Source organism: Lytechinus variegatus, chromosome 19 (genome assembly GCF_018143015.1).
Source record: "Lytechinus variegatus isolate NC3 chromosome 19, Lvar_3.0, whole genome shotgun sequence".
NCBI classification, from domain to species: Eukaryota; Metazoa; Echinodermata; class Echinoidea; order Temnopleuroida; family Toxopneustidae; genus Lytechinus; species Lytechinus variegatus.
Window position 1 is genome coordinate 7,944,291 of NC_054758.1, and position 12,756 is coordinate 7,957,046.

General features: G+C 40.3%; 2 protein-coding genes across 2 annotated transcripts in view; one reads left to right on the top strand and one right to left on the bottom strand.

The window, feature by feature from the left end:
• The first annotated feature begins 8,288 nt into the window (after positions 1-8,288).
• LOC121406249 (uncharacterized protein K02A2.6-like) lies at positions 8,289-8,657 on the top strand. Its single transcript, XM_041597269.1, has one exon. It carries the CDS (start codon positions 8,289-8,291, stop codon positions 8,655-8,657), a length of 369 nt encoding a protein of 122 aa, XP_041453203.1.
• A 2,865-nt stretch (positions 8,658-11,522) lies between these two features.
• The window catches only part of LOC121405979 (aqualysin-1-like), a 37,660-nt gene continuing 36,426 nt past the window's right edge, over positions 11,523-12,756 (bottom strand). The window contains exon 9 of the mRNA XM_041596973.1: positions 11,523-11,772. Coding sequence (XP_041452907.1) covers positions 11,630-11,772 — 143 coding nt within the window. The 3' untranslated portion in view covers positions 11,523-11,629. The remainder of the gene's footprint in view (positions 11,773-12,756) is intronic.

The window sequence follows — 12,756 nt, forward strand, 5'->3', positions numbered from 1 at the left end:
GGAATCCATCATTTTCATGACATTTTTTTACCGTCAAGAAATTTGAAGAATGCCCTCTGAAAACGAAAAAAAGCACACTAAAATTACAAGAAAGCAATGGATGTATGAATATACATCATAATTAGACAATATCTAGTACAAAACATGCGTATTGGAGTTACTGGCTTTCCAAATTTGTGGTTGATTGGACCAGTCGCATCTCTTTCTAAGACATGGCCTGTAAAGAGAGTTACGATTGATCCGATCATCTTAAGCTAGATGGAAATCAAACAACGTCATAGTTTTTTCTCCAGGAAAGTTTCATGATGCATTTTGTAAACAAAGAGAAATACGCTGAATTTTCCACAAAAAAAACATATGAATGGATGATTATACATCACATCCAGAAAATATTTTTGAATAAACATGTTGACGTTGCCGGCTTTCCATAATTGTGGTTGATTGGATCAATCGTGTAAGACGGGGTCCAGAAATAACTCTACATCACGATCACATCTCAAGACAGATGGGGGTTTCTCTCATCTCATAAAAATTACTTTCAAGCGGGAGACCTTGTAAAATGAGACTCCCGGATGTTGCTCCCGTCGTCTTCAAAAGAACCAGCTGTTTGGCACGCCTTGATATCACACAATGGACCCCCTCCGTGAGCTACGAAAGAAAAGTGAAACGAACATTTGTCAGGTGATTAATCATGTGACCTCACATTTCAACCCGGACCAGAAACCGCAATCGTATCCATCTTAAGGCCTGGTCACACCGCCCGAGCGTTGTTGGAGCGGTCGTGGAGCGGTAGGGAGGGTCGAATTTCGCTCACAAAATTGGGGAAAAAATCGAAAACAAAATAAAAACAATCGAAATCGAAAATGGTGAACGGTAGCGAGCGTTGATGATTTTTTTTCTGTCCGCTCCACGACCGCTCCAACAACACTCAGGCGGTGTGACCAGCCTTTAAGAAACGTTTGTGGAGAAAACTATTTTATTCTTGATCAGATTCAGCTGTGTTGGAACACAACAACTACCATGGAGATTGAATTCGCCATGAGTACAAGTTGTCTGTCGCCACCATCCTAAAAAAAGGAAAAAAAAATAGTTTGCGCTTCGCACTCATACATATTTTTCTTTACAAAAACATTTAAAAATGTCAACTTTTCAGATCGAAATATAAACACTTAATTTCAACTCTAGAGATATAACTTCAACAATGTTTGTTTATAATAAATATGGATATGAAACGAAACACGAACATAACATGATTACGGCAACTAGAATTAGGTCAACGCCCCCCTTTGTAAAGATTTTTTGTATTGAAGGTGATAATTTTTTAACATTCATTTTCCTTGCTTTCAAATACTATGTTCACTTTTGTAAATTTAATAACAAACCCCAAATATTGTGGAATTCAAAGCTCGTATCAAACGTATTAAGGATATTGAATATGTTTTGGCGAAGAAGAATGGTAAATTACCTGTACATTTTAAAAAGTGGAGATTTGATATCTAATTTGATTTATGTAACTGTCTTGACAAGTATATACCTACATGTATGTAAGTGCTGCTCTTTTTAATCATGTAAATAGCTTGTTAATTTGTTTGATTTGTACATTTTTTTGATCAATAAAGATTGAAAGAAAAAAAAGAATTAGGTCAACGCATTTTACAATTGAGATGGTAGAAGAAAAAATATATAAAAAAATATTTTATTATGACCATCGAATGGTCATCAAATCGTCAGCAAATTTAATTCCAAATATGTTTGTACAAAGAGTTTTATACGAACAACAGATCAACAAAAATAACATGAATAATAATGAATTGACAACAACGAAAATGCATACATAAAAAATCGTACATAGCGGTAATAATAGTCTTGTAGTGGGCCTGCATGTCTATTCAAACCTTTGATTATAAACAGGATAAACAAGGATTTGAGAAAAGAAACAGAAGCTTACTAACGATCAATCTTCTTTTCAATTTTACTCAATTTCAAAAGCAAATTTATCAGTTTTATTGGCAAGATTTCTGTATTCAATACAGATATGATTACAATAATAACATTGTGATGCATGCATATTTATAACAACATGATAAGCAATACATGTAGCATTATAAATGAGAAGGCTTTTCTTGGCAAGATTTCTGAGATATGATTGTTGTTGAAATAATAACAAATCATAAAACTGGGCTTGGTCCATTTTGCACACGACACGCATAACCTTAAACCTTTGGAGAGGCACACTACGTCAAATCTCGGATGTTTCCTTCCAGCTTATCCGGGGGATGCATGAAGTCATCCCAAAACAAAGGCCCCTGAGGCTCAAGTTCATCCAAGCTCATTCGACATCCTCAGGGATGAAAAAAATAGCGTGATTCCAGAAATATGACATTCCCCTATAGGACTTTCCTGTCGTTACAATTATGATCCAAATAAGAGCCTAATAAAGAAAGAGTGTCTTTTTGTCCACCCATGACAATGGAGGTGTCCTATATGTTTATTTTTTTTTCTCCAAAAATTATTTCCATCTCAAATTGATAACATGTGGTTCCGAGGAAAACCTATGATGGACATAGTTTTGGACCATATATACTTTTTTCCAAAAGAGGATTTTGTGAAAAATTAAACCGTTTTGTTAAAAAATCTATGATACTCCTTACCTTTCTTTTCTTTTCTTTTTTTCATATTAAATGGAGGACCGTGACAGCCAAACGTTTTTATTTTCCAGAACTCAATGTAATATCCCCTTTTTTATATAGTTTTTATTGGGTTTTCATAAGTTTGATGTTGTTTGAAGGTTTGCATGGTGGCATGTACAATTGCTGATGTGGTTTACGGTACACCATGTGGAGTGTTATAGAGACAGTGGATAGAAGAAGAGAAGAAGTGGATAGGCGAGAAAGTGGGGATTTGAGAATAGAGTATTCTTTCTTGAAAATAGTCCTGAAAAGGACTGTAAACCAGAAGGAATGTTGAGTGAGAACAGCTTGAGTAGTAGAGCTGATGAGGAGATGCTGGCTTGAGTCGGCGAGTAGAGACATTGGCGGCGGAAGCAAAACAATTTAGGAGGGGACAACCCACAAAAAAAATTTGACAAGCAAAAAAAAAAAAAAAAGTTCTCAATCTAAAAATTTTAGGGGGACGCGTAGGAAAATAAATTGATAAGCAAAAAAAAAAAAAAAAAAAAAAAAAAAGGTCATCAACTACAAATTTAGGGGGGGGGGGGTCCGTCCCCCTCCTCAAATTTAGGGGGGGGGACACGTCCCCCCGCTTCCGCCGACTATGAGTAGAGATGATGAGTAGGAGAGAGACTCGACGTTTCGGACAGGTTGACTGTCCGTCTTCAGGATCTCCTCATCAGCTCTACTACTCAAGCTGTTCTCACTCAACATTTCATAAGTTTGTATAACTAATCACAGATTACAGAATAAGTAAATAATGAAAGAAAAAAGCAGCATACACATTATTAGTTTACATTAGAAGAAGTACGATAATACTTGATAAACATGTAATAAAAGCAGTCACTTTGGCTCTTCTAAGTAATCCTTGAAGAAAAATGACATCACATTCAATAGATCTTAAGTAATGAAATACTTTGCGTCTTTTCACACAATCTTGAATCCCACGGCAGTTAACAAAGAAACTAATTTGATAGTCATATCTCAAAGATGGGGAATAGGATTCTATTATCAACGCTGAACTTCCTGAAGCGTGTTCTTAAACAGTGATGACATACATGTAACAAAGATACATGAGACAAAGTGACTGCCAACAAGTTGCACAGGTAAGTTTGAATAAAGGTTAACATAATAATCAGAGGCTGCGTATAAAGCGCCTTTCACAATTGTCGTACGACCTTTTGGTCGTGCGACATTGCATATTTGCAATTGTTGGTCAGCTCTGAAACCAGGAAAAAAATGTCACTTTCATTTACTAATCACCAATTTGTGATGATATACTGCTACTAAAATTTGATGATACTACACTGTGACATCATGAGAGCAAACAGCAGTTGATTAATAGACAGTGCGTCCCACAAAAACGAAACCGAGTTTTATCGATGATTTTACATAACTCAATCACAAAAACAATAGACAAATGACCTACCATTGTAAAGCTTAGAATCTCCTCTTTCATCTAAAATTACCTAGATTATTTCCCATTGACGCATGAGTGAGGATGCATATACGCACTCACACGCTGGAGATCCGTTCCAAGGACCCTCGTTTTCACAAACATTTGTAGTTCCGAAGCCCGTTCCGAGTGGATTTCGCCCTCCATACGACTGTGTGTTAAGAGCCATGAGTTTAGAGTGTTGTATAATGCAATTGAATGTTATTAGATCTGGATATAAGACTACACCTCACCAGATACGAGACTGGGTTGTGTGGTAATAAAATGGTTTCACGTATAACAATCCTCAATGCGTCTTCTGTTGGCTTACCAAATTTACAGTGAAAGAAAGGGCGTTTACCCAATTGTATATGGTGGCAGCGGTAAAAGGTGAATCATGGATAAGTCACTGCCATTGCCAGAGTCTTTTGAGAAGGTTGCTGGTCTAAATCAAGCCGAAGCTTGGCCGAAATGGTACCGGGGATTCAAGCGATACCAGACGGTATCGGGGCTCGCAGCGAAGCCGGAGGTTGAACAGGTCAGTACGTTTTTGTATGCAATGGGGGATTGCGCTGATGATATTATACTGACACGGGGAATAGATGAAAACACGGCACCGTACGCTAGTGTTGTTGCAGCATTTGAAACTCATTTCAACATCAGAAAGAACACAATTGTTGCCCGGGCAAAGATTAATAGACGTAGCCAACAGCCGGGAGAAAGCATTGATGCTTTCATCAATGATTTATATCGCTTGGCTCAAGATTGCGAGTACAATGACCTAAAAGATGAATTGATCCGTGACCGTCTTGTTGTGGGGTACTAGACGATAGCTTGTCATATCAGTTACAGGCAAAGGATGACCTGACATTGGAGAAAGCTGTCCAAGTTAGCAGACAGGCAGAGGCTCGCAAGGCGAACAGACCAGTTATTCGAGGTGATCGTGAGCCATCAAGCATGCAGGATGTTGCCCAAGTAGAACAAGTAAGACAAAGAACTGTAGCTGACAGACCAAAACGCAACCAGGAGAAGTTTGCAAATCAGACACAGGGAAGCTGCATGTTTTGTGACCGATCTAGGCATGATCGTGCCAAGTGACCTGCTCGAGATGCAACATTTCACAAGTGCGGAAAATCTGGTCACTTTCGCTCAGTTTGCCGAAGTGGAGTAAGGACCACGGTTCATGAAGTAGAGGATTCTCTTGATGTGGAAACTGTTTTCTTGGGAGAGGTTCAAGACAACAAAAAGAATTATTGGAGTGCAGACGTTGATGTCGATGGAAACACAACACACTTCAAACTGGACAGTGGTGCTGCGGTGACTGTGCTGTCAGATGAGCTCCAGTGGCTTCATGGAAGAAGGTTGAAACCTGCAAGGCGAAAGCTATGTGGACCAGGGAAAACTACACTAGATGTTCTGGGAGAGATGGAAGTAATTCTCCAACACAAAAGCAAAAAAGTGTCAGAAACTGTTTACATTGTCAGGAATCAAGATTGTTCATTGCTGAGCAAGAGGGCAAGTGAAGAGCTGCATCTGTTGACAAAGGTGGAGACACTTGAACAGGAAAAGGAAGCAAAGGTAGATTTCAGAGCTGAATTTCCACAACTGTTCAGTGGACTGGGGGAACTAGAACAGTAGTATCACATTACACTGTCTCCAGGAGCAAAACCAGTATGTCTCTACACACCACGGAGGGTACCCCATTCCCTTTTGCCCGAAGTGAAGAAGGAAATTGACTCAATGTTAGAACAAGGGGTAATTTCTCCGGTCACTGAGTTTACCAAGTGGTGTTCTGGTATGGTAACTGTTCCAAAACCTAGCGGGGCGATCAGGATTTGTGTCGATCTTACACAACTCAACAAAGCGGTCGAGCGTGAAGTCCATCCAATGGCATCAGTTGACGAAAGCCTTGCCAAACTAGGTAGAGGAACTATCTTTACCAAACTGGATGCAAACAGCGGATTTTGGCAGCTGCCTTTGGACGATGACTCAAAGCTCTTGACAACCTTCATCGAGCCGTTTGGTAGGTTTTGCTTCAATAGACTACCCTTCGGAATCACGTCTGCCCCTGAGATATTCCAACGCACGATGTCTGGTATCCTAGAGGGGTTGGATGGAGTCATCTGCCACATGGATGATGTTTTGATTCATGGAGCTACGAAGGCAGAACATGACTCTCGAGTGAGGGCAGTATTGCAGCGATTTGTGAAGGCTGGTCTGACACTCAACAACAAGTGCGAATTCTCTCAAGAGAAATTGAAGTTCCTTGGGCACATTGTGGATTCAACAGGAGTGCAGATTGATCCAGAGAAAACCAGAGCCATCCGAGAATTTCCACCACCGAGGACCATCACAGAACTTCAGAGGTTCATGGGTATGGTCAACCAAGTTGGAAAATTCCTACCCAACTTTTCCACAATGAATTAGCCACTACGTGCACTCTTGAGGAAGGATAACGGATGGTGCTGGGATATTAGACCACAACAGCAAGCTTTTGAGGGAATAAAGGCAATGCTGACAGATTCCACTGCCTACAACAATAGCCGCTGATGCATGGTCAACTGGAATGGGAGCAATACTACTCCAAACTCAGAAGGATGGTTTTGTGTCTCGGTCACTGACAGAGACATAGCAGCGGTACGCAGTGATAGAGAAGGAGGCTCTAGCAGCTACTTGGGCATGTGAAAAGTTCAATGACTACGTTCTTGGCATGACCTTCAAGATCGAAACAGACCACAAGCCATTGATGGCATTACTCAACACGAAGGAACTATCAAAACTGCCCCCGAGGGTACTGAGGTTTCGTCTAAGGCTAATGAGGTATAATGCAACCACAGAATATGTACCTGGGAAAAAAACAGGTCACAGCAGACGCTCTATCAAGAGCCCCAGTAGCATTCCCACAGGCTGAGGACATTGAGCTTAATGAACTGACCGAAGTATTTGCATCCTCTTCTACCCGCAACTTACCTGCAACGGACCAGAGACTGGAGGAGATTAGAAAGGCACAAATGCTTGATGAGGAATGTGCATTGATTAGTGAATATTGTGAGAAAGGTTGGCCTGACTATATGCCCCATAACCCGCTCATCAAACAGTACTTTGAACAGAGAGGACACCTCAGTGTGGTCGATGGCTTGCTCCTGTTTGATGACCGACTAGTCATCCCCAGGGCTCTGAGATTGGACATCTTAGAGCGTTTACATCAAGGTCATCAAGGCATCACAAAATGCAGAGCCAGGGCTCGACAATCGGTCTGGTGGCCAGGGGCGGTGTTCTGAGGTCATTTTATCTTTAAAATATTTTATTTTATCTCTTAAAATGAAATTGGTATTCTGAGATGACATTTTATCTCTCAGATAAAATCTAAAATTTTATCTTGCGTACAAATTTTATCTTGCGTATCTATGATCTGATGTTACGCAACAGAGCGGTGGCAGCGTAGACATACCCATTGCGTATCTGGACATTGCAACGCGGATGATGTGCTTGCGCCCAATTTACTTTGAAGAAATACTTTGAAATAAACTTAAAAGAGGATAGGGGCTATTTTATCTCCGCAACGTTGATTTCGTCAATATTTATACATGAATTAACTCCAAATATTGACATAAAAATGAAGAAAAATGATATAAATTCATTGAGAACACCTTAAAGTTATTCCTGTACAATTAGGAAGTATTTCATCAGATTTTTCTTGACTAATATTGTCTTTTAAACGATGCTTGAAAAGATGCGAAATAGACTTCGAAAAAAAGATGAGAGTATTGTCATTTTTGTTAAAAAGAAATCTCTGAAAGACGCGTAAGCGTATTATGCAAGCGTACGTGAAGTCAATAAATTGACGCAATCTCACTTCTTTGCCACACCTTCTAGCGGAATGGATTTCCATTTGTTGAGTGATGTCAGAGAGCTATAAAAGCGCGTCTCTAATTGGATATTTATTAAAAAATAGGTGTGTCTTACAGAGATAATATGAAGATAAAATTGTTCTCAGAATACTAATTCGGAGAGATTTTAAGGGTATTTTATCTTACTGATTTTAACGGAGATAATTTTTTTTATTTTATCTGAGATAAAATGGATCTCAGAATACCATCCCTGGCCTCTCAAAGTCAGTGGAGGAGATGATCTCTAGATGTACTACGTGTGCCATCCATAGTCAGGAGACTAAAGAACCACTGATGACATCTTCATTCCCAGATCGTCCTTGGGAGAGGCTTGGGATGGACCTCTTTGAATATCAGGGAAAGGTGTTCCTGATTGTGGTGGACTACTATTCACGTTGGATTGAGGTGAAACGGCTACATGGACACACTTCAGAGGCGGTGATCAAGTCTCTGAAGGAGATATTTGCAGTACATGGTATACCTGATCTCGTGATTTCAGACATGTCAGACAACGGTCCACAATTCGCAAATGAGACATTCCGTCGATTCACAGAGAAGTATGGATTTGTCCATACCACTAGTTCACCAAGATATCCTCAGGCCAATGGGGAAGCAGAGCGGGGTGTACGTCCGAACAGTGAAGTCCATGCTGAAGAAGAATGATGACATTGACCTCGCCTTGCTGAGTTACCGTTCTACGCCACTACAGAATGGTTTAGCACCATGTGAATTGCTTATGGGACGGAGACTACGGACCCTCCTTCCCACTGTACACCAAACTCTGATACCACAAGTCAGTGCAGAAGACTTGGAGAATGTGAGAGAGAAAGAAGAAAGGTGCCGCTTGAACCAGACCAAGCACTACAACCAATGACATAGAGCCCGTATACTACCAACACTCCAGCAAGGTGACGGAGTATGGATCCGAGACCAAGCGCGACATTGTCGGATGATCACTGAGACCCGCCATCCCCGCTCCTACATCATCCAAACAGAAAATGGAAGGGTTAGACGGAACAGACGGGCCCTCGTGGCCATTGGCAGCCCATGATGACAACACCAATTATCCTGAGGCGCGTCCCAATTCTCCACCTCCTGAGGAACATAGCGACATTGCTCACTACCCTAACAATACGCAGGGATATCGCACCCGTTCAGGAAGACTTGTGAAACAGCCAATCAGATTGACCATGTAATATGAAGATAGACTAGTAAATACAAAGAAGCTGACTTAAAGCTGATTGCATGAACTGGTAACACATCACTGGATATCGAACTGAACCGAACAGAATACTTGGGGGGAGATGTTGTATAATGCAATTTAATGTTATTAGATCTGGATATAAGACTACACCTCACCAGATACGAGACTGGGTTGTGTGGTAATAAAATGGTTTCACGTATAACAATCCTCAATGCGTCTTCTGTTGGCTTACCAAGTTTACAGTGAAAGAAAGGACGATTACCCAATTGTATATAGAGCTGGGAAGACTTGGCAAGGTCGAACTTGGCTGCGATGAATGAGTTTGACTATCCGAAGATGCGATGTGAAGGCGGCGATTATGACGTAGCAGACGACGGAGCAGACAATCGGTGGTGCGAGCTGATTCGTTGAAAGTGAGAACACTGCCATTGTCTCGTCGAACAAGACTTTTTATAGGCTCTCGGAACTTGCCGGCCTCGTTCATTCATGAGTTTTTTAGGTGTTAAAAAAAAATTGATTTTAAGAAAAAAAAAAGATGCGGAGTATTTAGCAAAAATATTTCCAGAGGTAAAATATTTCTGCTATTATCATACCGTTTTTATTTTTTTTCACAGCAATTTTAAAAATATAAAATGTGAACAATGGTAGGCGTAGCTTAAATCAAGGTTCCCCAGAGCTATCTACCCTTTGGAAAAATTGGTGATGCCGATATTGGTTCTCTTCATTCATTTCTTTACAATATTCGAATAAAAAAGAGTTGCCAAAAAGCTGTTGTACATGTAAAGCTTTACACATTTGTATTTCTTCGCTCATACGTGTACTGTATCAAAGCATGGCGGCTTGTCATCGTTCAAAACTCACCTTCACCCGAAAAAGGAAAATATAATTGGTATAGTATGTCGAAAATCTGTCTATCTGACGGTCAATCGGATCGGGCTCACCCTAGCCACTAACCCGTCTTTGTGGTCTAGTGGTTAAGGCACCGGCGTTCAAAGCTGGGGGCCCGGGTTCGATTCCCGGCAGAGACATTTTTCCGGCATCACCAATTTTTCCATAGGGTAGGTAGCTCTGGGAAACCTTGATTTAAGCTACGCCTACCATTGTTCTCTTCATCCATTTCTTTACAATATTCAAATTAAAAGAGTTTCCAAAAAGCTGTTGTACATGTAAAGCTTTACACACACACACACACACATATATATATATCAACAAAGCGATATTGAGCCCTTACCACCCCGCCCCCGCATTGATTTTCGTAATATATTATTTACATGATTTTTTTCTGCAACTATCTATTCGCACACCTCATCACTTTGCTTATTCTCACATATATATGGTTATCGACATATGTAACTAAGTGATGTGTTTTACTTGTGGAGCCAACCCCGAATTTCCTTCTTCATTTTATAGTGAACTTTTTTCCCTTTTGCTTGTAAGAATTTGGTACCAAAATGACCTTCATTTGGTAGTGAACCCTTCTTTTATTTGTTTGTCTTTCTCGGTCAAACCCCCTCCTTGGACAAAAACTAGATCCACCCCTTCTGCTCACTTTTCCTCTGTATTACCTTTCCCGGGAATCACCAGTATTACGCGTGATATTCAATCAATTATGTAAACTGAATTTTATATTGGCGAAGGCATCGTCACCAATAAATTATTCGACGTTGCATGGGCTTTCCTACAGCTTAAGTCGAAAAGTACTGGCGCGTATATCTGGATATATTGAAGAGCGCCATCATATCCAAGTTCTACTACTACCACTACTATCTCACGCACACCCCACACACCATATCCTTACGCAACAAACAGCATCATACACGCACACACACCCCTTTGCCATCTCGCACATTGTTACACCGGTACTCACGTACGCACCCTCACACACACACACATCTCCAATATCTTAAACACCCCAAAACACCCTCACACGCACACCCTCAAACACATTAAACGCATGCTACGTTGACAAATTACAAACATACACTCGTTTTTATGGTGGCCCTGAAGGGACATCGCATACAGACCAAATCGCGAATATTCACGACGAAATTAGCGACGAAATTCACGACATCGTGAATTTCGTCGCGAATATTCAAATTGACGACGAAATTGGCGACGTCGTGAAATTCGTCGACAATTTCGTCGTGAATATTCGCGATTTGGTCTATATGCGATGTCCCTTCAGGGCCACCATACGGTTTCCACTCTTCTTTGAACATAACACACACAGCGACACCGCTAGCTTACACGCTCTTCAATAATTACCTACATCACTGAATCTCAGAGCAATAACAAAAGAAAAACAAGTGAATTTATCATTGAATTTTACTCTGTATTCGTTCTTATTGATTAATGCGATCATAATATTTTTTCAACGTCTCTCGATAATTCATCTTCTAAGCCATGAATCCAAGCCACCAGCCAACCGGGTTTAGTAGTCGGTATAGAGCAGAAGGTTTGGTGAGCCGAGTTCCGGGTTTTCCACCTTATTGCCGGTGGCGCTGTTTAGGATATTAACATAGACTTCAGCTGGTGAAAAGCCTGGGTTGGCATGAAGGGTAAGAGCAGCAACTCCTGAAAATAATTCAAACAAAGTTTCGTTGAAAACGACACTCGTGAATGTTTGGTATTCATAACCGATGCGTATAATAAATTTAAATCAGACAATGCAGTTTGTTCAATAAACACAGGATATTATCTGGAAATTACATTTTAATACCGCTCATTCATCTCCTCTCTTATCTCTGATTATTTAGTCATCCTCTTCCTGATAATTCATAAGCTTCGTTTATTCATCTTTCTGAGTTTTCCTTTTCCGATTTGTCTAATCATGGATGGCTGAGTTCATTCACAGTTGGACTGTAGTCCCTTTATGATCCTTTTGTGACTTCTTTGAGCCAATATAGTCCGGATGCAGCGTACTTTTCCTTATCTGTATTTGAATGATTTTTCCTTTTCAAAAAAACAGGACAATTGGACAGATTGTCTTACTTTCAGTCAGAAATCAATACGACGCCCCTGTATTACGAATGACATCGGCATCCGACGCTTCTCTCCAATAACATGATATCATAGCCACTGGCATAGTGCAACCACCCTGTATGTGGTGAGTCTACATAGTCTATGCAACACACAATTTACAAAGCCTTCAAAATATCACTTTGTAACCAAATATATTCATTTCCATTCATTTATGATTTTTTTAAACTTTAATCCCGGGGATCATTTTTTTCTCGCCCACCAAAGGTGAAGGCGAGACTCTTAGTGATCCAAATGCCCAAATGTCGTCCGTCCGTCACAAACCTATAACTCCACAACCGTAAGTCGCTTTTCTGGATGGTAGATGGAGTTGGGGGACCTGCATGTTATGCTGCAGTCGGAGCTCGCATGGTAAGGTCAAATGTCATTTTCAGGTCAATGTTAAACTTTACATAAGAAAAGGGAAAGTGGAGATGTAACATCATCAGCCCACTAAATGAATATTCATGATGACTGTTTTCACAAAATATTGCTTAACTTATTGCTAAACTTCAATAACTTAATTATTTGTTGACCGAT

Excerpts from the sequence above, each read along its gene's own strand:
- LOC121406249 (XM_041597269.1), top strand. The coding sequence starts at position 8,289 with ATGACATCTTCATTCCCAGATCGTCCTTGGGAGAGGCTTGGGATGGAC.